At 54.0% G+C, this 27,775-nt stretch overlaps 1 protein-coding gene across 3 annotated transcripts; it reads left to right on the top strand.

Moving 5' to 3' along the window:
* Window positions 1–553: 553 nt before the first annotated feature.
* DHX34 (DExH-box helicase 34) lies at window positions 554–27,775 on the top strand. Of its 3 annotated transcripts, none has more exons than XM_082438380.1 (17): window positions 554–674; window positions 3,528–4,520; window positions 6,892–7,203; window positions 8,447–8,701; window positions 11,434–11,536; window positions 12,492–12,709; window positions 16,277–16,451; window positions 17,795–17,988; window positions 18,668–18,769; window positions 20,353–20,595; window positions 20,856–21,029; window positions 21,389–21,506; window positions 22,705–22,811; window positions 25,197–25,478; window positions 26,267–26,443; window positions 26,659–26,797; window positions 27,528–27,775. In XM_082438380.1, the coding sequence occupies exons 2-17, from the start codon at window positions 3,816–3,818 to the stop codon at window positions 27,659–27,661; spliced, it is 3,438 nt and encodes a 1,145-aa protein (XP_082294506.1). In that variant the 5' UTR covers window positions 554–674; window positions 3,528–3,815; the 3' UTR covers window positions 27,662–27,775. The 3 variants fall into 3 exon arrangements, with proteins under 3 accessions (XP_082294506.1, XP_082294504.1, XP_082294505.1); XM_082438378.1 differs by having other exon boundaries at window positions 21,389–21,521; XM_082438379.1 differs by lacking the exon at window positions 554–674 and adding an exon at window positions 1,124–2,146 and having other exon boundaries at window positions 21,389–21,521.

The following is a 27,775-nucleotide window of genomic DNA, read 5'->3' as shown; positions in this document are numbered from 1 at the left end:
TTTTTCCCAACGATCTTGAAAAGTAGGTATTATACTCGTGTTATAAATAGGGAAACTGAGGCTCAGTGCTGCAATGAGTGGCCCATCAAAGACTAAAGAGGACTGACTTTTCTCGTTCATTTAGTCATTCATTCAACAAACATTTAACGACTATCTAATCCCTGTGGTTGTTGCTGGAAAACATAGGACCTCCAAGACAGAAGGCTGGGAAGTTGAGTTGTATTATTCATTAGTGAGTTGATAGGGTGAATTATACATTGATAGAATTATGTATTAATAATTATGAATCATAATAAGTAAATAACGGGACTGTTTTAATAGTGTCTGGGCTCCGGCTAGCTTCCTAGTTCGGCTAAAACCCCAGTGTCCGGGCGATCCCCAGATGCAAGTACTAGCTGTTCTAGCGTAAGGTAGAGCAAGTCTCCACCGTCACGCCTCCACCGACCCCTAGAGGGCGCAACGTCACCCGAGGCTCCGCCCGAAGCGAGGCGGGGCCTGAGCGTGCTGTACGCAGGCGCAGAGAGAGTCTTGGGCGTCCGCAGCTGCTCACTGGTTTATGTCTACAGTGGGGCGGGGCTGGGCTGTGAGGATGGCGTACGCAGGCGCAGGACCGGTTTCGGGCTCGTGAGGGATCCTGCGGACCGGAAGTTGACGCGTTCGCGGCGGTTAACGAGGTGAGGGGGTGGGGCGGCTGCGCAAGGCGGTGGCGGCGGCGACCGGAGTCCGATCGGGTCCGGGAACGTGTTGGGAGCGAGCTGAGGGGGGGAGGGAAATCCCGAGATGAGGCAGTGTGTTGGAGGAGGCCGAGCAGCCGGGAGAAACAGACCGAGGTGGAGTCTGAGCGTTCCTGAGAGAACCTGAGGGTCAGAGAGGCTGAAAGAAATGGAGGCACGGAAAGAAGCTTCGAGAAATTGAGGGACCGAGAGACGGGGAGGTTGAGAGAGGAGGGAAGCTGAAGACTGGAGAGGTCGAGGGCAAGAGGCTGATGGGTCCTACCGAGAGAGGCTCAGAGGGACTACGAGAGAAATGTGATCGCACCGGGAACTTGGGAAGTGGAGGGAAACGTAGAAAGATGAGAGTGGAAAACCAGGGTTGCGAGAAAAGTGTGTATGTGTGTGTATGATGTATATGTATGCATATAAATATATATGAGTGATTTAGAATAGTACCTGGTATATGCGTCAGCCCTAAGTAAATGTTAGCTATTGTTAAAACTTCAGACAACTGAGTGACAAAATTTTAGGGAGAAGTGGAGAGAAATGAGAGAGTCATGATGGAGGAAGAGAGTGATGGAGAGAGACGAAAACGGAGAGTCAGAAAAAAAGATTCAAACAGAAAATGAGACAGTCAGATGGAAAACTGAAGTGGAGTGGCGTCGAATGGACAGTTCGAGAAAGACAGTTGGAGAGAAAATCAGACTAAAGAACAGAATCAGAATGGGAGCACATTAGATAAATGAAAAGAGATGGGACCAGGCAAGGAAAGGGAAGAGAGATGAGGGTGGTGAGCAAGATGGACCAAGAAAGACAAGAGACCTGAAGATGGAGATCCAGACAGGAGAGAAATAGGGAAGCAGAGAAAAACTGTAAAAGCCTTAAGCCTAGGAAACACAGGCCCAGAGACCAAGAGATGGTCCGAGACACAGTTACAGAGAAACTAGTAGATCCAGGAAGTCTAAAAGGTAGTCTTAAGAGAATGGATTCCTGGAGAGTCATGAGAATGCTCTCAGTCTGGCCGACGTGCAAGGATAGGCAGTCAGCAGTCTGGGAGGAATGCTCTCCTCCATCTAATTGTCCCTGCCTTTTTCTGAGGAGCACTGGCTCAGCGTCACGGCAGTCTTCCAAGGCCTTTTCCTTCCCTTCCAGAACAGGAATTCCCTCTGAAGGTGCTGTGGCATCACGCAGCCCAGGTGTTTACCAGGAAGTGATGTGCACTCCCCAGACATCCCCACACGTGGCTACTGCTTCTGTGGGAAGCAGCTCTGCCAGTTCTCAAGTTCTTCAGCTGAAACCCTCCCCTGGCTCTAATAACTCCCAGGGTTGGTCTGGGTCCCTCTGAGGCTACAGAGATGGAACCTCTGGACTCTTCCGTGATGGCCCTCAGAGACTGAAGGCAGAGTAGGTGAAAGCACTGCTAATGAACCAAGGTGAATTGTGGCCATTTGAGTGTAAATTTTTTTTCCCAGGTTATATGCCCATGGTTCCTCTCACTGTTTTCGCTATTAGTCATGGTGGAGAGAAAGCACTGGACTTGTGTACCAGTTACCTGTCTAGCTTCTCTGTGCCAGGCTAGGTGATAAACATTGCAGTGTTTGAGATGGGTATTGTCCCCATTTTATAGATGAAGAAAACCGCAAAGGGTTTAATTTGCCAGTGGTCACACATCTGATAAATGATAAAGCTGCGATTCAAACCCAGATCTGCCTGACCATGAAGTCTTTACCGTGGAAGTCTCGGGACCCTTTTAAGATCATAAACTCTTTTAAGAATCTGAGTGATGGGCTTCCCTCCAGAAAATTGCACATACGAGGGGATGTGCTTTGTTAGTTAGGACTTATGCAGCTAAGAGTCAGAAACCAAACCTTAAGAAGAAGACATTTTCTTGTGTAGCCATGAAGTGGAGGGTTGGAGGGAACTAAGCCTCAGGCACTGAACGATGATGCCAAGCTTCTCCCCGTCCCTCTTCCACTTCTCTCCTTGTAGTTGCTCGGTGACCATCCTTGTGTGTGCCTCATTGTGCCCACGTGCAGGCTTTTCTGTAGGATAGATTTCTAGGAAAGACTATTTAAGAGCTACTGCAGACAACTCCCTGTTTATATTGTCCTTGCTTAGCCACAGTAAATAAGCTTTTCTCTCCTAATAACAGTGTAAATTCCAGGGAAAGGCCCTGATTGGCCCTCCTCGGGCCAATGTGTCCACTCCTCAGACCAGTCACTGGTTAAAGGGGGAGTAGGCTACTGTGATTGGCCAGGCCTTTGTCACTTGCCCAACCCGTAGGAATTCTCTTAACTTAAAGGCAGTGGGAACCATGTGGATTCCAACAAGGGCTGCTCTCCAAAGGAAAGTGCATACGTTTTTCTGAAAAAAAAAAAAAAAGAAGTGCCGGGCAGGCAAAAACAAAACATACATAATGTAACACTTGCAAAACTGTGCACTTGATTTCAAAGGGTCCTCAGGGGTCCTGAAACTCAGTGGACCACAACTCTCTCCTGTTATTACCTCTCAGGACCACGTTCTGCTGTTGACTGGCCACGTGACCTACCTTCCTTCAGGTCAAACATTCCCTCGTCCGGAGATCCTTCCCTGACTCCCTAGCACGGTCAAGGAAGGCTGCCGCAGCCCCCTGGGCTTCCTTTATCACAGCCTCCATCTCGGGATTGTCCGAGTCTGGCGAAATGACCACCTGTGGGACTCTGTGCTCGTACTCCTCGCTGCCCCTCCCCCTAGTCCAGTTTACTAACAGCGGGCTCTTAGTAAACGTTTCTAAAAATGAATGAATGTCCTCTCTTCTCTCCCGCAAACATTCAGGGCCCGAAATCCCAGGATGAACTTGTGTCCATCCCAGAGCTCACCACAGGAGTCATGAGGTGCCCTGCGTGTCACCAGCTTGACCCAGGCCGCAGGCCGTTTACTCTGCCAGCACCTGCCGTGATCCTATCCCACCCCTGAGGAGGAAATTAGCTCCTTGAAGGGAAAGTGCTTCCTTATTGCAGGCACTGGCCTCTCACCGCAGGAGGTGGGGAATGGCTGAGAATATCTGGTCCAGGTGATCAGAACTGAGGCCAGTTTTGTGACAACACTGGAATTAGCCACAGCATGCCACCTCCCAGAACAAGGGAGGGCAGGGGTCCCCGAGACCGATCCCCGGCTCCCCATCAGGAAGAGGGCCCAGAGAAATGGGACTGGAATTGTCCAGAGACACGTCGCCTCTTCGAGGACGCCTTCTTCGGTGATGAGGATTATATCCAGCAGGGTTCTGAGGAGTGCCAGAAGTTCTGGACCTTCTTTGAACGCTTGCAGAGATTCCAGAATCTCAAGACCACCAGCAAGGAGGAGAAAGACTCTAGGCAGCCCAAGCACAGCATCCCGGCACTGGCCGACCTACCTCGCGCTTATGACCCACGCTACCGCATCAACCTCTCCGTCCTTGGCCCCGACACTTGGCGCTCACGGGGGCTAGGCAGGCGCCTGGCCCCGGAGAGAGTGTCTGAGTTCCGCCAGGCCCTGCTGCACTACCTGGACTTTGGCCAGAAGCAGGCGTTTGGGCGGCTGGCCAAACTGCAGCGTGAGCGCGTGGCGCTGCCCATCGCCCAGTACGGGGACCGCATCCTGCAGACGCTGAAGGAGCACCAGGTGGTGGTGGTGGCAGGTGACACGGGCTGCGGCAAGTCCACTCAGGTGCCCCAGTACCTGCTGGCCGCTGGCTTCAGTCACGTGGCATGCACCCAGCCCCGGCGAATCGCCTGCATCTCACTGGCCAAGCGGGTTGGCTTTGAGAGCCTCAGTCAGTATGGCTCACAGGTGAGTGGGACAGAACAGGTTTCCGGTTTTTCCCAGTGACCTTGCGGAATAAGTTGGTTGCCCTATGGCAGTATTGTTACGAAAGCACTTACCCTTTGACCCAGTGATGATTCTTCTAGAAATTTATCTATCAGTTGGCCTGGAGATGGTCCAAATGACAGAGGCACTAACATTACCCAGTGTAGCACTTTAACAGTCAAAAATCGGAAATGCCTCAGTGTTTATCAGTCTTCTTCTAGGCAGTCACAAAAAAAGAATGAGGATGCTTCCTGCTAATGAGTTCTAGGGTTCTAATCCTGGCTCGACCACTTAAACATTTTTGTTATTGAAGTTATCATACTCTCAATACAGAAGAATGCACGTATCATACGTATATAACTCTGTGAATTTTCATAAGTTGACTGCATTTTTGTGACTAGCACTCAGGTAAAAAAATCAAACTTACCGGCACCCCAGAAACCTTCTCGTTTCGCCTCCCAGTTACTGCCTTGAGGCCTCAAGAATCATCACTATTCTTAGGGATAGATTGTCATTTTAGTGCTAGATTATTTTCTCCTCTTTTCGTACTTTTCTGAAAATTTATTTATTTGTTTGTTTTGGCTGTGCTGGGTTTTAGTTGCGGCACGCGGGATCTTTTAGTTGCAGCATGCAGACTTCTTAGTCGCAGCATGCATGCGGGATCTAGTTCCCCAACCAGGGATTGAACTGGGGCCCCCTGCATTGGGAGCGCAGAGTCTTACCCACTGGACCACCAGGGAAGTCCCTCTTTTTCTTACTTTTTATAAATGGAATCAAAAAGTATGTTCTCTTGCTCACTGTTGCCAATTATGGCCTCTGTTGCTCAATATTAGTTTTGTGAGACTCACCTGTAGTATTATCATGTAGATGTACACCATTCATTCACACTGTTGTATGGTATTCCACTGTGAAGGCACCACAGATATTAGTTCCTTTTACTGTTGATGGGAACTGGGGAGAGTTCTAGTTTTAGGCTCTTGTGAATGGTACCACTACGAACATTCTATAACATGCCTGTTGGTGTGTTTTGGTACATATTTCTGTTGGGTATATCTAAGAGTAGGATCACTGGGTCATACCAATACTTGTTATGGTTAATCATTTTCATTTTAGATTTTCCAGTGGGTCTGTAGTGATACCACATTTTAATTTGCATTGTGAGTTTTGTTTTGGTTGCGTTGGGTAGTAGTTGTGGCATGCAGGATCTTTGTTGAGGCATGCAGGATCTTTCCTTGTGGAGCGCGGGCTTCTCTCTAGTTGTGGCATGCAGGTTTTTCTCTCTCTAGTTGTGGCGAGAGGGCTTAGTTGCCCCGCGGCATGTGGGATCTTAGTTACCCGACCAGGGATCGAACCCGTGTCCCCTGCATTGGAAGGCGGATTCTTTACCCCTGGACCACCAGGGAAGTCCCTGCATTGTGAGTTTTAATTTGTGTTTCCTTGATGACTAAGGACGTTGAGTGCCTTTTCATGTATGTATTAGCCATTTGGAGATCCTCTTTTGTGAAGGGTCTGTTCAAGTCTTTTTCCCATTTCGCTTTTGTGTTTTCTGTGCTTTTGTGCTTGATTTATATGTCTTTATAGAGTCTGGATATGAGGCCTTTGTAGAATTTATGTATTGTAAATCTTGTCTTCTATTCTGTGAGTTTCCTTTCATTTTCTGAATGGTGTCTTTTGATGATGGTGTCTTTTCATTTAAATATAATACAGTCTGTCATTTTCTTTTCATGGTTGCCACTCTTTGGGTTCTGTGTAAGGAATTTTTGCATACTTTAGGGTCATGAAGATGTTCTGTTTTTTTCTAAAAACCTTTACATTTAAGACTGTAATTCATCTGAAATCAATGTGTGTATGATGTGAGGTAGGGGTTAAGATACATTTCCTCTCAGTAACACTTTTTAGCGGTTTTACTTTGGATGACTGGTGTCAGTTTCTCCATTTCTGAGGTGAGGGTAATACTAGTGCTTATATTGTGTGGTAGTTGTAAGGATGAAGTGAGTTGATATACATAAAGATTTAAAGTAGTTCCTGGTACATAGAAAGGACTCAAAGAAAGGTTAAGCATTACTATTATAATTAATTAGTATCATACATCAGGCTCTGTGCCAAGTACTTTATGTGCATTAGCACATGTAATTCTCACAGCATCTAGGCGGAAAAAATATGCATCTGTGGGATGGAATTGCCCAAGTCAACAGCACTAAGTGGCAGAGATGGCACTTGAACCCAAGCCTGTTGGACTCTAGGGTCTGATGTGGGACATTTGCTCCGATTTTCAGTTTGGGGAGGGCGAGGGGCTGTGGCCCAGGCCCAGGTCCTCTCCTGACCACACGCTCCCACTGCCCCCCACCCCCAGGTCGGCTACCAGATCCGTTTTGAGAGCACACGCTCGGCGGCCACCAAGATCGTGTTCCTGACAGTGGGGCTGCTCCTGAGGCAAATCCAGCGGGAGCCCAGCCTGCCGCAGTACCAGGTCCTGATCGTGGATGAAGTCCACGAGCGGCACCTCCACAACGACTTCCTCCTGGGTATCCTCCGGCGCCTGCTGCCCCAGCGACCTGACCTCAAGGTCATCCTCATGTCCGCCACCATCAACATCTCGCTCTTTTCCAGCTACTTCGGCAATGCCCCCGTGGTACAGGTGCCCGGGAGGCTCTTCCCCATCACGGTCGGTGCCCCCCTCCCCCCTCCCCAGACTTCCCACCTGGTCTCTGGCCACCCTGGACATGTCCCTTCTCTTCTCTTCTCTGTTTCCCATCTCTTTGATTAATGACATTCTCCCTCTCTCTTTTTTAAAGTTGCTGTTTTTGGAGCATTTTCAGTGTGCTGGATAGAGTGCTAAGTGCTTGTTAGAGGAGACCCCAAAATTTAAAGGCTCAAATAACATAGAAATAAATTTTTCATATATAACCCAAGCCAGCCAAGTGTGGCTGGTCCAGGCTGATGGGCAGCTCTGTTCTACGTGGTCATTCAGGGACCCAGGCTCCTCTTTTCTCATTGCTCTACCATCTCCTAGGGCAGGGTTTCTCAGACTCATCACTTTTGACATTTGGGTCTCGATAATTCTTGGCTGCCCTGTGCATTACAGGGTGTTTAGCAGTTTCTCAGAAGTGGCAGAGCCAGGACTTGAATCCCACTCACAGACAGACATGGCCCTGTGCTCGATAGCTTCTGTTTGCCCTTCCAGATCTCCTTGTCCCTTCCCCACCTTCCTGTCTTCCCTGGGAGGCACAAACGGACCCCTTTCCCGTCTGCCTTCTGGTTGACCAGTGGGAAAAGGAGAGTCAGCCCCCTCCCCCGAGGTCTCCAGTGAACTGTGACCCTCACCCGCAGTCACAGCTCCTTTTCGAGATGTCTCCCCACACAGCTCTCTCCTTTATGGTTTTGATAACCACTACTTCCTCTTGTTTTTGGGCCCAGGAATTGCTAAGAGCTCTGAGGTTCCTAGCACCAGGAGATGCACTGTCCCTTGTGGTTTCTGGGTCTAAATGCGCATCAGTCTGTCTTCTAAGTAGCCATTAGAAACAGTGAGGATGCTTTCAGAGAAGTGATTTCTAGAGTTTTAATCCCAACTCTGCCCCTTAAAATTTTGTTCTTGTTGGAGTTACACTCTGGATACAAAATAGTACCCATATCACAAGTGTACAGCTCAATTAATTATCACAAATTAAATACCTGTATAGAGCCAGCACCCAGATTAAAAAACATGAACATTACCAGCACCCCAGAAACCTTCCAATTACCTTGATACTTTGACCTTTTATTACATCCTCCTCAAATTATCGTCTTTGAGTGTGCTGTCTGCTGCCTGACTGATCTGTGTCTTCTCTGTCAGCCTGTGACCTCCCCGCCCCGTTGCTCGGGAGCTGGAGTGACAAGGTATGCTCCTGCCTGGGGCTGTCTCCTCACAGGTCGTGTACCAGCCGCAGGAGGCCGAGCCGACAACATCCAAGTCGGAGAAGCTGGACCCGCGGCCCTTCCTCAGGGTGCTGGAGGCCATTGACAATAAGTACCCACCCGAGGAGCGGGGTGACCTCTTGGTCTTCCTCAGTGGCATGGCGGAGATCAGCGCCGTGCTCGAGGCCGCCCAGACCTACGCCAGCCACACCCAGCGCTGGGCGGTGCTGCCGCTGCACAGTGCCCTCCCTGTGGCCGACCAGGACAAGGTGGCGCGTGCAGCCAGGCCGCCTGGGGCAGATGCGGGTCTAGGAGGGGTGGAGGGCGGCCAATGCAGGACTGATGTGACCCCACAAGCCAGGGCTGTGGGCTGCAGAGGGGCTGCTCCCACCTTTGAGTTCCTGATGAGGTGGGAGGCATTGGAGCTGAGCTTTGGAGGACAAGGAGGGTTTTGAGTAGGAGAAGAGGGAGGAAGGCAGTCCAGGTGGGGGGAAGCAGCTTGAGCAAAGGCCTGGAGGTGGGAACCTGTGAGTGGGGTGTGGGGAAAGGTGAAGAGACCTCCTGGTTGGAATGGAAGGGTGCTGGGAGAGAGGCCTTTGGGTCACTGTCTTAGTTATTGATTGCCGTGTAACAAATTACCCCCAAACCTAGCAGCACGTTTACTGTTACATTCATTATCTCACATAGTTTCTGTAGATCAGAAATCTGGGAGGAGCTTAGCTGGATGGTTCTGGCTCAGGGACTCTCATGAGGTTGCAGTCAGATGTCAGCTGGGGATGCTCTCATCTGAAGGCTTGACTGTGGCTGGAGGATTATCCTGTCAGATGGAGCTGGCTCTTGGCTGGGGGCCTCTCTAGGGGGCTGTTTGAGTGTCCTCACAATATGGTGGCTGGCTCTTCCCAAGAGACCAAAGTAGAAGCCACAACACCTTTTATGACCTAGCTTTGGAAATCACAAACCATCATTTCTAAAAAGGATGAAAACAGTTTCCCTTAGTTTTTTTGGTTTTTGTTTTTTGTTTTTTGTTTTAATTTCCAGATAGTAGATAGTTTTATTTTATTTATTTATTTTTATTTGTTTTTAAATTTATTTATTTTATTTATTTTTGGCTGCGTTGGGTCTTCATGGCTGCACACGGGCTTTCTCTAGCTGTGGCGAGTGGGGGCTACTGTTCGTTGCAGTGTGTGGGCTTCTCATTGCAGTGGCTTCTCTTGTTGCGGAGCACGGGCTCTAGGCACGCAGGCTTCCGTAGTTGTGGCTCATGGGCTCTAGAGCGCAGGCTCAGTAGTTGTGGTGCACAGGCTTAGTTGCTCCGCGGCATGTGGGATCTTCCTGGACCAGGGCTCAAACCCGTGTCCCCTGCATTGGCAGGTGGATTCTTAACCACTGCACCACGAGGGAAGCCCTATCCCTTAGTTTTTAACCCGGTCTGCCCTGTTCAGGGGGAAGGTGCTGGGTGAGGGTGTGAATCCCAGGAGTTGAGACTCCCCCAGGCTGTCCTGGAGGCTGACTACCATAGTCACCTCCGGAAGAATCCCTTCAGGTCAGACTTGGTTGTTTAGTGATTAAAGAAACAACCTTTGAGCACCTCCTTAGTGCCCCCCTTGCTCCCAGGGGCCTCTCTGGGACACAGTGGGAGCTGAGATATGGTTCTTCCCCTCAAGCTGCTGGGCTGCTGAGGGGCGATAGACAAGTAATTGACAATCCCACAAGTGGTAGAGGAGAACTCTGGATACTCTGAGAGCAGAGTCTTGGTGGATTCAGGAAAGGCTTCCTGGAGGAAGGGACTCTGCACGTGGAGACCTGAGAAAGCCCCATTCTGGGAAGCGGGTGAGGAAAAGCGTGTCCCAGCTGAAGTGTGTGGAGCACTTGTTTTGTGCTGGGCGGAGTCCTGAGCTCTGTGTACTCGTTGCCTCTGATCTTCACAGCTGCCCTGTCTGCCAGGTCCTGTTGTCCCCATTCAACAGATACAGAAACTGAGGTGTAGGCACTTATGCAAAGTCACATAATTGGCAGAGCCAGGCCGTAGAACTTGGTAATTTGGTACCAGAGCCCATACTCTTAACCAGAGGTTGGCAGACTTTCTGTGAAGAGGGCAAATTTTTAGTTTTTATGGGCTCTATGGTCTCTGTCGTAACTACTCTACTATTACAGGTAGAAAGCAGCTGTAGACTGACCTGGTGAGGCTGTGTTCCATTAAAACTTGATTTACAAAAACAGGTGGCAGGGTAGATTTGGCCTGCAGGCTGCAGTTGCTGACAGCCACTCTTAACCACTGTGCTTGGCTGTCTCTTGGGTCCATGAGAAGTGCTTGTGCAAAGGGCCTGGGGTGAGAGAAAGATGGGACAGCTGGGAAACTGCACTCAAAGTGGCTGGGTCCAGATTGTGAAGGGGAAGTCAGGAGAGATGGGACTGGAGGGGTGGGCTGGGTTAGACCACCAGGGACCTTGAAGACCCAGTGTGGTGGTGGGCTTTGTCCTGAGGGCACTGGGGGGGATCATGGGAAGGTTCTGAGCAAGGTGGCGGGCAGTGCCAGTTTGTGCTTTAGCAGATCCCTCTGCTGCATGTGAAGGCTGGATGGGAGGGGATGAGACTAGAGACCAGAGACCAGGGAGGAAGCTGGAGCGGGATTGGGGTGGGAAAGGAGGGGCGTGGAGCAGGGCAGGGGCTGTGGGTTTGGGGAGGAGGGAATGAATTCATGAGATGTTTAAGATAATCAGGTGTGGCTGGGTGGGTGAGAAGGGAGGGAACACCCAGGACAGCCCAGGTTTCTGGCCCCGGTGATGCAGTAGATGATGAGCCATCTCTAAGATGGGGCCCCGAGTAGGGAAGGGTTCAGTAGAAGGTGCTGAGGCTGTTTTAGACATATGGCTGTGAGGTGCCCATGGGACATCCAGGAGGCCACTGGACACATGGGTTAGTGAGTGCCGAGTTAGTTGTGCGAAGGGCCTGGGGTGAGAGAAAGACAAGGCACTGATGCCGCCTCTTCACTATACCCCAGGTGTTCGACATGGCCCCACCTGGAGTCCGGAAGTGTATCCTCTCCACGAACATCGCTGAAACCTCAGTCACCATTGATGGGATCCGCTTTGTTGTAGATTCTGGTAAGCGCTGCCCCGCAGCTACCTCAAGGATCTGGTGAGAAGTGTGGGGTTTGGAGCTGTGCACATGTAGTGAGGGAACTCCGGACCACAGCAGGGAGGAGGTAGTGTTTAGGGCTGTGGAGCAGTGGCAGCATCTTAATCTTGCTCAGGCCTTCCTAGCTTGCTCCTGCCTCAGGGCCTTTGCACTTACCGTCGTCTGTGCTGACAGCTGTCTCTCCCCAGATTTTTACATGGCTCACTCCCTCACCTTATTTCAGGACCTGTGCAAATGTCTCCCCATTAGAGAAGCCCACGTGTTCACTTTATCTAAGTGATCTGCTTTCACTGTCACTTCCCTTATGAGGCTTTATTTTTCTTCATAGTATGGGCATTATATTTTATATATCTTAATCTATTTATTGTCTGTCTTCCCAACTAGACTGTTCTCTGGAAAGTCAGCATAGCCTAGTGGCGAGGAGACACTGGGGCCAGCCTGCAGGTACACTGCCGGCTGTGTGACTCTCAGTGCGTCAGTTTGCTCATTTGTAAAATGGCAATAATAACAGCACCTCCCTCAGGTTGTGAGGATTAAAGAAGTTAATATATTTGGGGGCTGAGGCTGGTACCTGGCACAGGGTGAATGCTCAATAAATGTCAGCGGTTATCTTATTGTATTGAATCTGATGCCACTGATGACAAAAGATTCCATAATTTTATGTTGGATGACTGAACCTCTGAGTAAGAAAAGGCTTGAGAAAATAAATGAAAAGATAAGTGAATGAGGAAACTAAAGAATACATTAACAAAATGGTAGGGTGGGGCCAAGAGTAAGCTCTCAGTTAGTGTTACTGGAACAAAGGAGTAAGTGAGGGTGTCAGTGAGTGAACGGCTGGGTAGAGGGCCAGGCGCATGGAGGGCCCACGTGGCTCCTGCACACACATTCCCTTCCCTCCCTGCTACCTTCCTGCCTACCCAGGGAAGGTGAAGGAGATGAGCTATGACCCGCAGGCCAAACTGCAGCGGCTGCAGGAGTTCTGGATCAGTCAGGCCAGTGCTGAGCAGCGTAAGGGCCGGGCGGGCCGCACGGGCCCTGGTGTCTGCTTCCGCCTCTATGCCGAATCGGACTATGATGCCTTCGCCCCCTACCCTGTCCCGGAGATTCGGAGGGTCGCCCTGGATGCGTTGGTGCTGCAGGTGAGGCAGGGGCTGGTAAGGGACTGGATCCTGAGTGCTGGTGCCAGAGAGGAACCCAGGAGGCATTTAGACATGGTTTCAGGCTCAGGAAGGGCAGGGCTGGCCAGGCCACTGAGTGGAGCGCATTCCTTCCAAATGTCAGATCCTGTATTGAGGGGAGAACTATCCCCCCAAATCCACAGGATCATGGGAAGAACCTTGTGACTCAATCAGAATGCTTTCAGCTGTAACAGAAAATCCATCAAGAAGTGGCTTTAAAAAAAAAAAAAAAAAAAGAAGTGGCTTTTATTTATTTATTTTTATTTATTTATTTTCTTTATTTTTTTTTAATGGGTGAATTTTCTTTTTATTAATTAATTAATTTATTTATCTATTTCTGGCTGTGTTGGGTCTTTGCTTCTGTGCGAGGGCTTTCTCTAGTTGTGGCGAGCGGGGGCCACTCTTCATCGTGGTGCGTGGGCCTCTCACTATTGCGGCCTCTCTTGTTGCGGAGCACAGGCTCCAGATGCGCAGGCTCAGCAATCGTGGCTCACGGGCCTAGTTGCTCTGCGGCACGTGGGATCTTCCCAGACCATGGCTCGAACCCACGTCCCCTGCATTGGCAGGCAGATTCTCAACCACTGCGCCACCAGGGAAGCCCCAAGAAGTGGCTTTTAAAACCAGGGTTTTGGGCTTCCCTGGTGGTGCAGTGGTTAAGAATCTGCCTGCCAATGCAGGAGACATGGGTTCGAGCCCTAGTCCGGGAAGATCCCATGTACTGTGGAGCAGCTAAGCCCGTGAGCCACAACTACTGAGCCCGTATGCCACAACTACTGAAGCCTGTGCGCCTAGAGCCTGTGCTCCACAACAAGAGAAGCCACTGCAGTGAGAAGCCCTCGCACCACAATGAAGAGTAGCTCCCGCTCTCTGCAACTAGAGAAAAGCCCGCACACAGCAACGAAGACCCAACGCAGCCAAAAATAAATAAATTTATTAAAACAAAAACAAACAAACAAAAAACCAGGGTTTCTCAGTACATTTTATGTCATGGCTCGTATCTCAGTAGTTAGTTTTGCTTAGATTAGGCTGCTGTGACAAATAGACCCACTCACATAACAGCCAACACAGCAGAACGTTAGTCCTTGGGTTGGTGGGCAGTTTCCTTTATTCAGAGACCTAGGCCTTTTTCCTCTCATGGCTCCGTCATCTCCTTGGGGCCTCTTCATCATGTGTGTCAGCCAGCAATGGGGAGAGAGCGTGGGACTTACGTTTGGGAGGGTGTGAGGGCCACGTCCACAAGCAGTGTACTTCCCTTCCACTCACCCTGGTGAGAGCTCAGTTCTGTGGCCACACCTCGCTGCAGGGGAGGCTGGGAAGTGTAGTCTCTGTGCTCAGGAAGAAGCAGAAATTGAAAGTGGGGAACAGCAGGTGGCATCTGCCTCAGGCTCACACGTGCCCAGGTGGGAGAGAGGCATGAACCAGCCCCCTTTCCTATGGGTGATGCACACTGATTGTTTCTGCTCATTTGATTTCCTTTTAAAAAAATGCCAGTTGTGACCCATGTCATGGAGTTCTGACTCACATAACCTGCTGTTTGAAAAATGCTGACTTGAACAATACAGAAAACGTACCGTTTCACATAACAAGAAACCTTGAGATAGGGAAATTCCAGGCTTGGTTATTTATTTATTTATTTAATATTTATTTATGTATTTAATATATTTTGGTTATGCCAGGTCTTAGTTGCGGCACGTGGGATCTTTTTTTAGTTGCGGCATGCGAGATCTAGTTCCCCGACGAGGGATTGAACCCGGGCCCCCTGCACTGGGAGCGTGGAGTCTTACCCACTGGACCACCAGGGAAGTCCCCAGGCTTGGTTATTTAAATAGAATGGTGATGTCATAAAGGACCAGGGTTTTTTCTAGCTTTCCAGCCGCAGCTTGTCAGCAGCCGTTCTAATGACGATGATCATGATGATGATGAAAAGCACTTACCTAGTACTTCCTGTGTGCTAGCTCTGTTCTAGGTGCCTGAGTTACGTATATAACTTTTGCTCCTCACACAATCTCTGTAGTAGGTAAACTTATTCCAATTTATGGATGAGAAAAAGGATGCAGAGAGGTTAAGTAGCTTGATCCATGTGGTATGGCTGGCAAGTGGCAGAGCCCGGATTCCATCTGAGGCTTCAAGCTCCAGAGCGTGCCTCATGAATGCCACCTGGCTCTGGTAGCCATGGGCAGCACCTCCTCCTTCTTTACTATCTGGCTGCAGAGGCGATGAACTGCCCCTCTTTGTGAATCTCATTTTTTTTTTTTTTTTTTGGCCGTGCCAAGCAGCTTCCAGGATCTTCGTTCCCCAAGCAGGGATTGAACCCAGGCTCACGGCAGTGAAAGCGCGGAGTCCCAACCACTGGACCGCCAGAGAATTCCCAATTTGTGGGTCTCATTTTTAAGGCCGTGGGAACCTTTTCCAGAAGCCCCCTGGCTGGTCTCCCATCCTGTCTTGTCAGCAGAACTGGGTCACGTGTCCACTCTGTGACCTGTAATTGTCCGGGGGTGGGTGGCATTGCCCGACTGGATCAGAGCAGTGATTCGCAGTCCCAGCTATGCGTTGGAATCACGAGAGCGCTTAAAAAAACAAAAAACATCCGTGCCCTACCCCTTACCCAGAGCTTCTAGTTCAAAGGTCTTTTAATGAGTATTAGTGATCTCCCAGACAACACCACAGCTTCGTGAGCAGGGAGGAAGGTGGTACCACTGGTTGCTGGGTGGATGCCAGAACTTCCGGTGCCCTCCAGATCAGGCCCAGGAGAGCAGGGCACCTTACGCAGAGACTTTGGCTGAACCCCTAGGCTCTCTGAGCGTTGTTCTCACCCTCTCGTGGTCACGTGAGCCGCATGCCGGCCTTGCCTTCATCCACTCACCAGAGAGGTGCTCCTTCCCTATGCCATGCCAGGCCTGGTGATGGTACCTGTTTCACTGCTTCCTCCCCATGACCTGCTACCCCTCTGGGCCTTTGGATCAGTCGGGATGCTTTGGTCAAAAGTGAGAGAAACCCAACTCAAACTGTTGTTAGCAGAAAAGGGGATTTTATGGATTTGTGTGTCCATGTTGCGGGGGTGGGGGTCTAGCTTAGGAAAAATTAAGGATTTCTCCATCTGCTGTGAATGGGCTAATTTCCAGGCAGTGGAAAAACTAACCACAATAGCTCTGGGCTTCCATCCTGGCCCCTCACAACCAGAGAGGATGCTGGAGCTTCTCTCTCTCAGCTCCAGTCTGCAAAGTCCCAGGGAAGGATTCTGAATGGCCCAGCTCAGGTCATGTGCTCATTCCTTAGTCAGTCGCTCTGACCAGAGGCTGAGAAACCTCAACTGGTCCAGCTTAGATCGTCTGCTCACTCCATGGCCAGGGTGTGGAGAAGAGCTGCTAGACAGACAGACAGATAATGGCCCTCCTTCCCTGCTTCTGTACAATGGGCCTTGACATTGCGCATTTTAAAGTATCACAAGTTTGTGATCCCTGAGTCCCCCAGTGTTCCACAGTGGCTCATGTGTTCCCCATTCCTGACAGGGTTTGGTTCTCATTCCAGATGAAGAGCATGAGCGTGGGGGACCCCCGAACCTTTCCCTTCATCGAGCCCCCCCCACCAACCAGCTTGGAAACGGCCATCCTCTACCTCCGGGACCAGGGGGCCCTGGACAGCTCAGAGGCCCTCACCCCCATCGGGTCCCTGCTGGCCCAGCTGCCTGTGGATGTCGTGATTGGTGAGGACCCCCCTTTGGGTGATCACATAGGGTGCTGGGAATGGGTGTGGGACACCGCTCGCTCTGAGTGACCCGGGGGCAAGTCTGGTCCTTCTCTGGGCCCTGTCCATTCATTCTCAGGTCCTCTGTGTCAGGTCCTGTTCTAGCGCCAGGGATACAGCAGTAAACAAAACAGACACTTCCCTCCTCTGCACAGCCTGTCCCCAGCTCCACCGTGGTACCCCCTCTCTTGCGGTTGGATGTCAAAACCGCCTGCCTCTTCCTCTTGCTCTTCCTGAGTCATCCCTGCCCCTCCCGAGGAACTTGCTGACCGAGGCATATTCATCTTGCCCAATCCTCCTGACTTGAGACATTCTGTGTCTACCAGCAATCCACGGCCCAGAGAATATTCCTAGCTGAGTTCTACCACCTGGGGCACCACTTCCCAAGCATAATGCTCAGGAGAGCTTTCTGCCTGTGTCAGTGTCGTGAAAGTCTCCATCACTGCGGCACGCTGGAGCGTCAGGACGGGCCGCGGGCTGGATACCACCAACCCTGGGGGCCACCCACAGCTATGGAAATGGTTATTTTTGTTTATTTTAGAAGGAAACAGGGCTAGTGCAAGGAGAATCAGATCTGAGAAGAAAGGGAACAGTCTGTGAGCATTTGCTTTGTGTCAATGGAAGACTTTGTGGCCCTTATTTCATCTTCACCTGGTGAGGGGAGGGCCTCTGGGCGCTCGTGTTGTACAGTTGAGGAGAACGAGGCTCAGAGAAAGGCTGTCCCTCGCTCGCCAGGGAGGCACGCCCCAGTCAGGCTGGCACCATCGGTCCCCAGGCTCTGTGGAGCAGGAGACATAGATGATACAGTGCTGGGCAGTTCTGGGCCCAGGTGGCTCAGTCACCGTTCTTGCTCTGTGCCAGGTGGAGCTCCCAGTGCTTCACAGGTGAAACACAGTTCATCTTCACAGCAGGTAGATGCTGCAGTTAACCCATTTCACAGATGGGGAAACAGAGGCACAGAGAGGTGGAGGGACTTGCCTGAGGTGACAGAGCTAGGGGGTTCTGGGACAGCCTTGTTTTACTGCCCTACTTTATCTTATGAGGCTACATGTGTAACAGGAACTTTCTGGAAACGTAGGCTAGGGGAACAGTGAGGGTGAGTCAGATGCATGACATACAGGCCACTGACCTTGGGGCAGGTGGAAACAGTCTTCCATCACATTGGGATCCGATTCTGGGTTTGATTCTGTCCCTCTGGCTCCCGAGGCCCTCTGTGGGTGAGGTGGAGGGGGGGTCAGGGGTCCCAGAGGGCTGGGGGAGCTGTCAGGCGCCCAGGAGGCTCAGCGCGGCGTCTGCCCCCAGGGAAGATGCTGATCCTGGGCTCCATGTTCCACCTGGCGGAGCCTGTGCTCACCATCGCCGCTGCCCTCAGCGTCCAGTCGCCCTTCACCCGCGGCGCCCAGAGCAACCCCGAGTGTGTGGCGGCGCGGCAACCCCTGGAGAGTGACCAGGGCGACCCCTTCACGCTCTTCAACGTCTTCAACACCTGGGTGCAGGTGAGGTTGACAGCAGGGTGCCCCCGTCTGGCTGTCGTTCTGCACGGGGCCAGGGCCTCCCTGAGGCCGTGGCTCCTCCTTGTGCGCCCCACCCCCACCCCAGGGACGACCACTGAGCCCTCCGCAGGCCGGGCCTGTCTGCGGAGGACCCCGACTCCATTCATGGGACCAGCACGTGCAGAGGCCCCCGCCTGAGGGGGAGCCTGCGGTTTCTAAAGCACTGACGAAAGCCAGTGCCATCTGGAGAGAGTTTAGATGCCTTAGGGTGGGGGCTCTATCTCGAGCACACGTTCCCTGACCGGGCCGGGTCCTGTTCTGGGCAGTGCTGGCCCGGCCCTCCTGGGCTCCCAGTTCAGTGCAGGAGAGAGACCGTGCCTGGACAGTGACCACCCAGAATGGGCTGTGATGGGGAGTCCAAGGGGCTGGGAGAGCCCAGGGAGGGTGTCTGACCCCATGTGGTGTCTGGGAGGGCTTCCTGTAGGAGGGGGCTGTGGGGCTGAGACCTGGAAAAAGGAGGAGAGCAGGTGGTGCTGAGGGAGGGCCGGCAGGCCTGCCTGCCATCCTCCCAGAGGCTGGTGTTTGGGCTCACACTGGGTTCGTCTGGGCAGTGGGTCGGCACCCCCATCCCTCCTCCCAGCTGGCCAGGCCCTGACCCTCTGGTGGCCGGACCTCCACCCAGGTGAAATCTGAACGGAGCAGAAACTCTCGCAGGTGGTGCCGCCACCGGGGCATAGAGGAGCATCGGCTGTATGAGATGGCCAACCTGCGGCGCCAGTTCAAGGTGAGGCCCGGGAGGAGGGGTGAGGGCCGGCCTGCCCAGGCAGACAGGGCCAGGAACAGACCTGGCGAGCGGGGGTGGAGGGCGCTGGAGTGGGGTGTGCATGAACACCTTCTGCGGCACGGCTTCCCATCCTCTGACAGTCATGAGTCCCACCCTACACGTGCCTCCCCTACCGTCACATCACCAGGTGTGGGGTGGGGCCCGGGCAAAGGGGTAGAGATCCAGGAGGGCTTCCTGGAGGGGTGGACAGGGTCACAAGCCGCATCCTCACAAAAAGCCGCCTTCTCTGGAGTGGGGGAGCCGAGCTGGCCGAGTGCCGGCAGGCTGCACGGGGCACCAGATTTGGAGCCGGACGTCCCAGCAGTGAATCTGAGCTCTGCTGCTTGCTAGCAGTGCAACCCTGGGCGAGTTACTGGGCCTCTCGGGGCCTCAGCTCCTCGCTCTGAAAACGGGGAGGCTAAAAACAGCCCCTGCCTCCCAGCGTTGCCATGAAGATTAAATGAGTTAATACACGTAGAGCTATTTAGAAGGGCCTGACACACAGGTGTTCCCATACAAATGTTTGCAGTTTTCATTGTCATTATGAGGATGTGGTTCTACAGCTTGCTTGTGTCGTTAATATTCCACGGGCATCTTTCCATTCGAGCACAAAAAGATCCAGTGCCGAGGACTTCTCTGCGGTCGTGTAGCGTGCCACGGAACGAAAATAACGGTGTAACCGTTCCTCTCGGCTGCAGGAGGGCAGATTGCGGCCCAGAGTGGACGGTCACTGCCAAGGCCTCCCACGCAATCGCAGGGGTCTCCACGTTGGCGACCACCAACATCCCAGCTGTTCTCGGCATCTCTCAACATCTCTGACTTTTTTTTTTTTTTATACATCTCTGACTTTCTAAAGAGCGACGGTTCAACCTTTGTTGAGCCCCAGACGCTGAGAAACTAATGAAAAGTGTGGGTCCTTTTCTCTCTCTCACTCTCTGAGTCACATATGATATCCTATCTCTCCTCGTTGATCGGGGCTCGATGAGAAACAGAAGGTCCAATCCAGTAGGTCCCTGGGAGACTGCTTCCAAAGGCGTGGGCAGTAGGTCTCTAATGTGCATTGGAATCACGGGGAGGGTCCGTGATATCCAGATTCCACACCCACCCCCCCCTGAGATTCTGATTCAGTCATTCTGGGACGGGGCCCAGGTCTTGGCATTTCTGAGCGTACCCGGAGCCTGCTGACGACTCTGTGGAGAGGAGGCCCCGGGGAGGACCCTGGGTGGTGATCGCCTGGCCTCCTCTCCTCCCTCCTGGCGGCTGGCCCAGGTGTTCCGTTGGCTGATGACAGAGACCGCTCTTTCCCGGAGCAGTCATGTGCCCGGCACCATGCAAAGAGTTGTTCTCATACAGCCCCTTTCAGCCCTAACAGCCCTAGCAGGGAGGTCCCAGGAAGGGCCCCGTTTTTCATTTGAGGAAAAGTGTGGCTCTAAGGGTGAGGTCTTGTGCCAGCCAGCAGCAGGCCCCAGACCGGAACGTGCGTCTGCATCCAGAGCACGCCTGGCCTGCCCCGTGTCCCTCACTCGGGCCCCACCCGCCCCCAGGAGCTGTTGGAAGACCACGGGCTGCTGGCCAGGGCCCAGGCCTCAAAGCCGGGGGACAGCTACAGCCGGTTACGGCAGCGCCGGGAGCGCCAGGCGCTCTACCAGCTGAAGCGCCAGCATGAGGAGGGCCAGGGGCGCAGGCGCAAGGTGCTGCGGCTCCAGGAGGACCAGGACGGCGGCTCCAGCGATGAGGACCGGGGCGGCACAGCCTCCCAGGGGGCTGGCGACAACGTGGACATCCAGGTGAGGCGCCGCAGGGCTGACTGGTGCCTGGGGTGGGTGGGGATGGAGTTTATCAGAGTGGGGATGTGGGCTGCCCTGGGGGTCTTATGGGACATGGCCCTGCTCTGGGGTCTGAGAGGACACAGCCCTGCCCTCATTCAGGAGGCAGGTTTCCATGGACAGGAGTCTACAGAAACCCTTGGATCCACAGATTGCAGTACAAGCCCCTGGGGTAGCGGGGAGGGCCCTCAGGAACCCACCTTCCCCCGTGTTGCCACCAGGATGTGAAGTTTAAGCTCCGGCACAACCTGGAGCAGCTGCAGGCGGCCGCCAGCTCGGCCCAGGCCCTGACTCGGGACCAGATGGCCCTGCTCAAGCTGGTGCTGGGCCGGGGCCTCTACCCCCAGCTTGCCATCCCGGACCCGTTCAACAGCGGCCGCAAGGACTCGGACCAGGTGGGTCTCCTTCCCTCTCCCCGTCCCCGTGTGTGTTTTGTCATCTGTCACCCCTTCCCAGCACCTGCTCTGTGCTGGGGATACAGCAGTGACTGAAACAGCCTTGGCCATTCCCTTGTGGGGCTGCAGTCTAGTGGCAGGGGCAGGGGATAGACTCGTTCCCAGACAGATGACCAGAGTGGTTGGGGTCGGGATGGGGACCCAGGGGCGGAGGGGGACCTGATCAGCCTTGGAGGAGGTCAGGAAGGGCTTCCTGGAGGAGGAGACTTCTGAGTTGAGATGAGGAGGAGGGAACCTGGCAGCGGGAAGAGCAAGTCTGAGGGCCTCTGTCACCCAGCGCCCGCCTTCGGCTTCTCCAGATCTTCCACACCGAGACCAAGCAGGGCGCCGTGCTGCACCCCACCTGCATCTTCGCCAACAGCCCTGAGGTGCTGCACACACAGGAACAGGAGGCCAGGGGCGGCGATGGGAGCCGAGGTACCGTGAGCCCAGGTAGGGGTGGGGAGAATCCCTCCATCGGGGACGTGAGGGGCGGGACAGTGACCTCAGGGTGCCCCTTGCCATCTGGGGTTACCCCCTCGCTCCTCCCCACATTCAGCTTCGCTGGGGCTTCTGACGTGGGACCTGCAGGTCCCAAGAGCCAGACCTGGCTGGGTGGCCTTGGCAAGTCCACCCCTTGCTGAGCCTTGCCCTCCCACTACGTGCTGGCTGCCCCGAGCCCCGAGGCCTGAGGTTTTAGCAATTGAGCGGCGCCTGCCAGGAGACCTGTCCCGGGAGCCCCGTGAACTTCAGGGCTTGGTCCTGCCTGGGGGGCTCCCCCAGCCCCAGCATTCAGGCAGTTGGATACGGTCTGCCTTCTAGTGGGATCCAGGCCACAAAAGTCGCCTCAGCTGAGGCTGCACTCAGGCCAGGGCAGTCCCACCAGGGTGCCCTTCCCCAGGCGCAGGCCCTGCACTCAGGAGCGGGCTTCACGTCTGCAACGTGAAGGACTAGTTGTGTGCTTTGCCTGAGCGCTGAAACACAGCTCATCCTTCTCCTGTTTGTAAAGAAAGTAACACACTGCACTAAAATGGTAAACAGTAACCCCAAAAGGTAAGGTTTATGATTTAAAATATCAAAGATAGAATTTGAAATTTTCTCTCTAATCTTTAAGTGCTATAAATTCCAAGTGAATTTACCCTCTTCCTATTACATTGTTTTACTCCTTTTTGAAAACATTTTGAAAGTTCCAAGCATCTTCCAAGTAGAGAGAGTGTGAGGAACCCTCCGTGCTCTTACCTAGCTGTAGCTGTCACCATTTTTCCATCCTTGTTTCTTCTGTCCCCTTGATTTTTTTTTTTTTTCCTTTCTGCTGGAGCATGTTAAAGCAGGTCCCAGACATCTTACCAGTTAGTAATAATAATAAAAATCATATTCTTAAGGATTGTTTTTTTGCATCACCACAATGCTGTCATCACCCCTGGCAAAAGTAACAATAGCTCTTAGTATCACTGAATAGCCAAAATCACATCCAGCCTGGCAAAGTATTTAAGAATAAGCCACAGGCATTTTATCGTTACACACGTGAGCGTGTTCTTTGTGTGGATGTGTGAATGGCCCGGGTGGGGCAGGCAGCCGCTGGGGGATGACGGGTGTGGGAGGGGGGGGAGCTGAGCCGTCCCCTCGACCCGTTCAGATGACAAGGACAAGATGAGCAGCAAGCACCAGCTCCTCACCTTCGTGTCCCTGCTGGAGACCAACAAAGCGTACCTGGTGAACTGCGTCCGCATCCCCGCTCTGCAGGTGCGTCCCTGCCCCAGCCTCCCTGCCTCCCGGCTCCCGGTGCCATGGCTGTGTCCCAGGGCAGGGGGCCCCGGGTGGGCCTGGAGGAGCCGCCTTCCCCCAGGCTGGCTGCTGCCATTCATTACTCGCTGAGTGCCTGCCGGGTGCCAGGACCTGTGGAAGGTGCACAAGGCAAGACCCGGTTCCTGCTCTCCAGGAGCTCACATCTCGCGGGGGGAGGGCGGGCAGTAGCACTAAACGCAGTGCAGCACTAAGTGATAGGGTAGAGGGCGATAAGCGTTTGGGGAAAATGAAAATAACAGGTAAGGGGATTGGGGAGGGGTGGGTTGAGGGGGGAGGGGAGGGGACAGGTTCTAGTGTGGAATTAGGCGATCCGGGTGGGCCTCATTGAGAAGGTGCAGTCAAATAAAGACCTGAGGGAGGGAGGGAGGGAGCCGTAGGGATCTCTGCGGGAAGAGTGTCCTGGGCAGAGCGAAGAGCAAGTGCAAAGGCCCTGAGGTACCACGTGCCTGGTGTGGACACGGAACAGCTGGAGCAGAGTCAGTGAGGGGGAGCGTGGCTGGAGAAGAGGTCAGGGAGGCAGGTGAGACTGGATCCCCCTCCGCCCCACCACCAGAGGATTCTGAGCAGAGCTGGGACAGGGTCTGACACGGGGCAGAGGCCAGGAGCCCAGCAAGGAGGCGACTGCGGTCGTAGGGCAGGAGCGGGTGGCGCTGGAGGCTGAGGACGTGCTCAGGTTGCAGATATACGTGTGTATATGTGTCTGCAGCCAGCAAGGGGGCTCCTGACAGCAGTAGCTGCCACGCCTGTGTGCCCAGTGTGGCCGCCCTGTGGCTCCAGGCCTGGCCACAGTTCTCACTTCATAGGGGAGAAGAGGGGGCTGGGGGCAGGGGGCAGTGAGGAGGAGCGCGTGCCCCTTGGCTAAGCCCCACAGCGAGCAAGTGGCTGAGCCTGAGCTCAGGGTCACAGGCCACACCTAAGGCCTCCCCCCCTCAGGTGGGCGTCCCCGTTACCCCGACCCCCTCGCTTCCATCCCAGGGAACATAGAGGGAAGAGAGAAACCCTTCCTAGAGCCCTGGGAGATGTTGTTGACGCTGATTTCCACTGGCACCAAGATAGCGAACTCTGATCTGCTCCGTTATGTCTTCGTTCAAACGTGTACTGAGTGGCCACCTGGCACCAGCCGCTAAGTACTCTTCCGGGTGCTGGGAATGCAGTCGTGATCAGAATGGACAAGATTCCCTGTGTTCGTGGGGCTCATGTATAAGTGGGGGAGGCAGATGGTAAAGAGAAGCACAAATGTAAGAGACCACACCAGATGCCGTACCAGCGCCGGATGGAGGAATGAGGTGGGGCGAGGGCCGGAGCACTGGTGATCAGCAGGACCTCAGGACGGAAACACGGCTTTGCTGGCCGAGATGCTGCCTGATATTTTAATCCGCCCCACCCTGCCCCTGTCCCTGCCCCTGTCCCTGTCCCGTACAGTTTCTGATGATGGAGAATTTTAAACATGCACAAAAGTAGACAGAATAGCACACTGAACTCTCATATTCTATCACCAGCCCCACAGACCCTCGACCCGTGGCCAGTCCTGCCCTATCCACTCACCCCCGCCCCATCCCATAGAATTTTCCCCAACGTGTTATCTTGACAGTTTTCAAAGAGAAAAGTTGAAAGAAGTGTAGAGTGAACACTCAATATTCCTACTCCCCAGTCCTACAGCTAACATTTCGGTCTTTGCTTTATCACCTCTCCACTCATCAATCTATTTTAATAGGTGGGCTTTCTTTTGAATTTCTTGATGCATTTTAAAGTAAGTTGCTGACATCAGTACCCTTCACCTGTAAGCACTTCAGCATGCTTCCCGTTAACTAGCATTCAATATTTGTGTATATATTTTGAGGATAAAAGGTATAGAGAGTGACGCATACACATAGTAAGCACACCATTTGACGAGTGTTGACAAAGACACACACGTGTAGCCCCAACCCTAAGGAGATGGAGACGGCCGCTGGCCCCCAGCACAGGTGACGACTCCCCTGACTTCTTGGAACCTGCTCTGTGTTTTACTCTTTAGTCTTCGTTAGTCTCTTTCTCCGAGTAGAATTTCAGCTCCGTGGGGCGAGGCCTGAGTCCATCTTGTTCACGTTGTGTCTCTGGCACCCGGAAGAGTGTCTGGCACAGAGTAGGCGTGTGGCCAGTATTTGTTGCAGGGCTGGGTGGACGGCTGCGCGGGTGGGTGGATGCTTTGGAGAGACAGGTGGACGTCTGGATGGGTGGGTGGGAGAGTGGGGGGTGGGCAGGAGCCCAGCCAGGTGGGGGGCCCCTCTATGATGGCATCCTGCCCCTCCTGCCACTGCCTGTCTCCTGCCCCTTCTTTTCCAGTCCCTCCTGCTGTTCAGCCGGTCCCTGGACACCAATGGTGACTGTTGCCGTCTGGTGGCCGATGGCTGGCTGGAGCTCCAGCTTGCGGACAGTGAGAGTGCTGTCCGGCTCCTGGCGGCTTCCCTGCGGCTCCGGGCCCACTGGGAAAGCGCCCTGGACCGGCAGCTGGCCCACCAGGCCCGGTGGCAGCTGGAGGACAGAGATGAGGAGGAGGAGGCCCCCGTGAACCGCAAGGAGGTGGCGGCCCTGAGCAGGGAGCTGCTGCAGTTCACGGCGTCCAAGGTACCCGCCTCCGGGGCACCTGCACCCCCTTGGCCAGAGGGGCCATCAGCCATAGGGATGAAAGCTCTGGAAGGCCTGGCTTCCAGCTCATCAGTATGCACACATTTGGGGGTTTTCAAACCAGAGAGGTTGATGACAAGCCCAACGTCACACAGCTGGTAAGGGGAGAGCCAGGGTTTGACCCCAGGAGCCATGCCATTAACCCCTGCGGCCCTCATTCAACAGATATTCATGAATACATACTGCATGTGTGGTGCAGGTTACCCCTCGTTTGCAGTTAAGGGCGTGCAGGGTGTGAGAGGGAAGCTGTAAGGTATCTGTCTATTTGTGGAGGACAGACAGGAAGAATTCGGACGGAGCAGATTTGAAACTGATCCCCCACCTCTTTTAGTGGTGGGGAGTTGAGAATTGCTCCTGATTCTATTGCTATTACCCGTGGATGGGGTGCGACCCAGTGGACCAGGGAAAGGGGAACAGGCTGACGTGCTGGAGGAGAAGGGGCAAGGTGGCCAGACTTGCAGGTCACACTTAAGGTCTGGATGTGTTCCCAGCAGTCATAAGGAGAGAAGGGGTCTGGGGAAGGCAGGTGAGATGGGGGATGGGGCATCAGGGAATGTTCTTGACAAGCCTGTGGTCATGAGTATCTGAAACCGTGTTGTGATTGGCTTAAGCAATTGGCCCCCATAACTGAAAAGTCCAGGGGTGGACTTTCGGCACGGCTGGATCCAGGTGCTCCGATCATGTCTGCCTGAGTCTCTCTCCCCTATTTCCTGTCTCTCTTTGTTCAGGTTTCCTACAGCCTCCGGCGGCTCACAGGGCTGGAAATCCAGAACCTCTATGTGGGACCCCAGACCATCACTGCTGCCCCCAGCCTCCCTGGCCTCTTTGGCTGCTCTACCCCGTCCCCCCATCCCACCAAAGGGGGCTACGCAGTCACTGACTTCCTCACCTACAGCTGCCTCACGGTGAGCACGGACCCCACCTTGGCCCCTCATCCTCCTGCCCCTGAAAATGTGACTTCAGTGACTCCCCCCACCCTCTGCCCCCAACCACACTCCAGCTTAGTCCAGGGATGCAGTTTCAGAAAGGGGCCTGCCAGCCCCGAGGGGTTTTGGGAAGGTCCCAGGCTGGCGGCGGGGTGCGGCGGGGAGCCAGGCCTGACACAACCTGCCTGTCGCAGAGCGATGCGGACCTGTACAGCGACTGTCTCCGCACCTTCTGGACCTGCCCCCACTGCGACCTGCACATGCCCTTCACGCCCTTGGAGCGCATCGCCCACGAGAACACCTGCCCCAAGGCCCCACAGGACGGTCCCCCAGGTGAGGCTGGGGCGGTGGCGGCCGGGGCGCCTGTGTTTGCCCAGCTGTCCGTCCAGCCTGTGGTTGTTGACTGTGCCTCTGGGCACTTGCTCGACACTCTGGGGACCCACGACCTCAGCCAGCTGCCCTGGCTGGGGCCACGTGCGGACCCCGTCACAAGGGCCCAGAGCCTGGGACCAGGAGGCCCTGGCGCCACCTCATTCTCAGCTCGTGGTGTCTGTCTCGCTTTGGTCTCTGTGTCTCCGCCTGTCCGGTCGGCCTGTGTGTTCCTGTCTGTTTCTCTGTCTCTCTCTTGCCGTGGCTCTTGTTCTTTCCTCTGTCCTGCAGCTGTCTCTGCCTTGGCCACGTCCATCCTGTTGTCAGCCAGGGGACGCTGCAGTGGGCAGACCCGGGCACAGAGTCTGCTGTGGTGCCCCACACGCCACACGCTGGCGCTTGCTGGGGAGATGGCTGTAGGGCCACGTGGTCCCACCCCTGGGCTCTATTTGTCTCTTTCAGTCTCTGTGTCTCTGCTTGTGTCTTTCTCTGTGTCTCTCTCACCCCCTGGGACACAGAGTAAAGACTCGCCTCTGTGTCTGTATTGATCAAGGAGGGCTTCCTGGAGGACACAGAGCTGGAGTCCCCAGAGGCCAGGAGAGAGCCTAACCCCGCCAGGTTTCTGGGATTTGGGTGGGGGTGAGAGCATGCAATGGCGCGTCCCCCTCACAGCCTCCCGTCTCCTCTCCCTTAGGGGCTGAGGAAGCTGCCCCCGAGCCCCTCCAGAAGGCATCCGCCCTGCAGAGGCCCTACCACTGCGAGGCCTGCCAGAAGGACTTTCTGTTCACGCCCACGGAGGTGCTGCGGCACAGGAGGCAGCACATGTGAGCCCAGCCAGTCCTGGGCCAGGGCCAGGGCCGGGGCCGGGGCTCCCGCCCAAGCCCCCGGCCTACGCGGGGAGGGAGCATAAATATGTGAATAAAGTCTCACTGATGGAACTTC

This window comes from Balaenoptera physalus (genome assembly GCF_965194825.1).
Source record: "Balaenoptera physalus genome assembly, chromosome: 19".
Taxonomy (NCBI): domain Eukaryota; kingdom Metazoa; phylum Chordata; class Mammalia; order Artiodactyla; family Balaenopteridae; genus Balaenoptera; species Balaenoptera physalus.
This window is presented reverse-complemented; position numbering and strand designations above follow the sequence as displayed.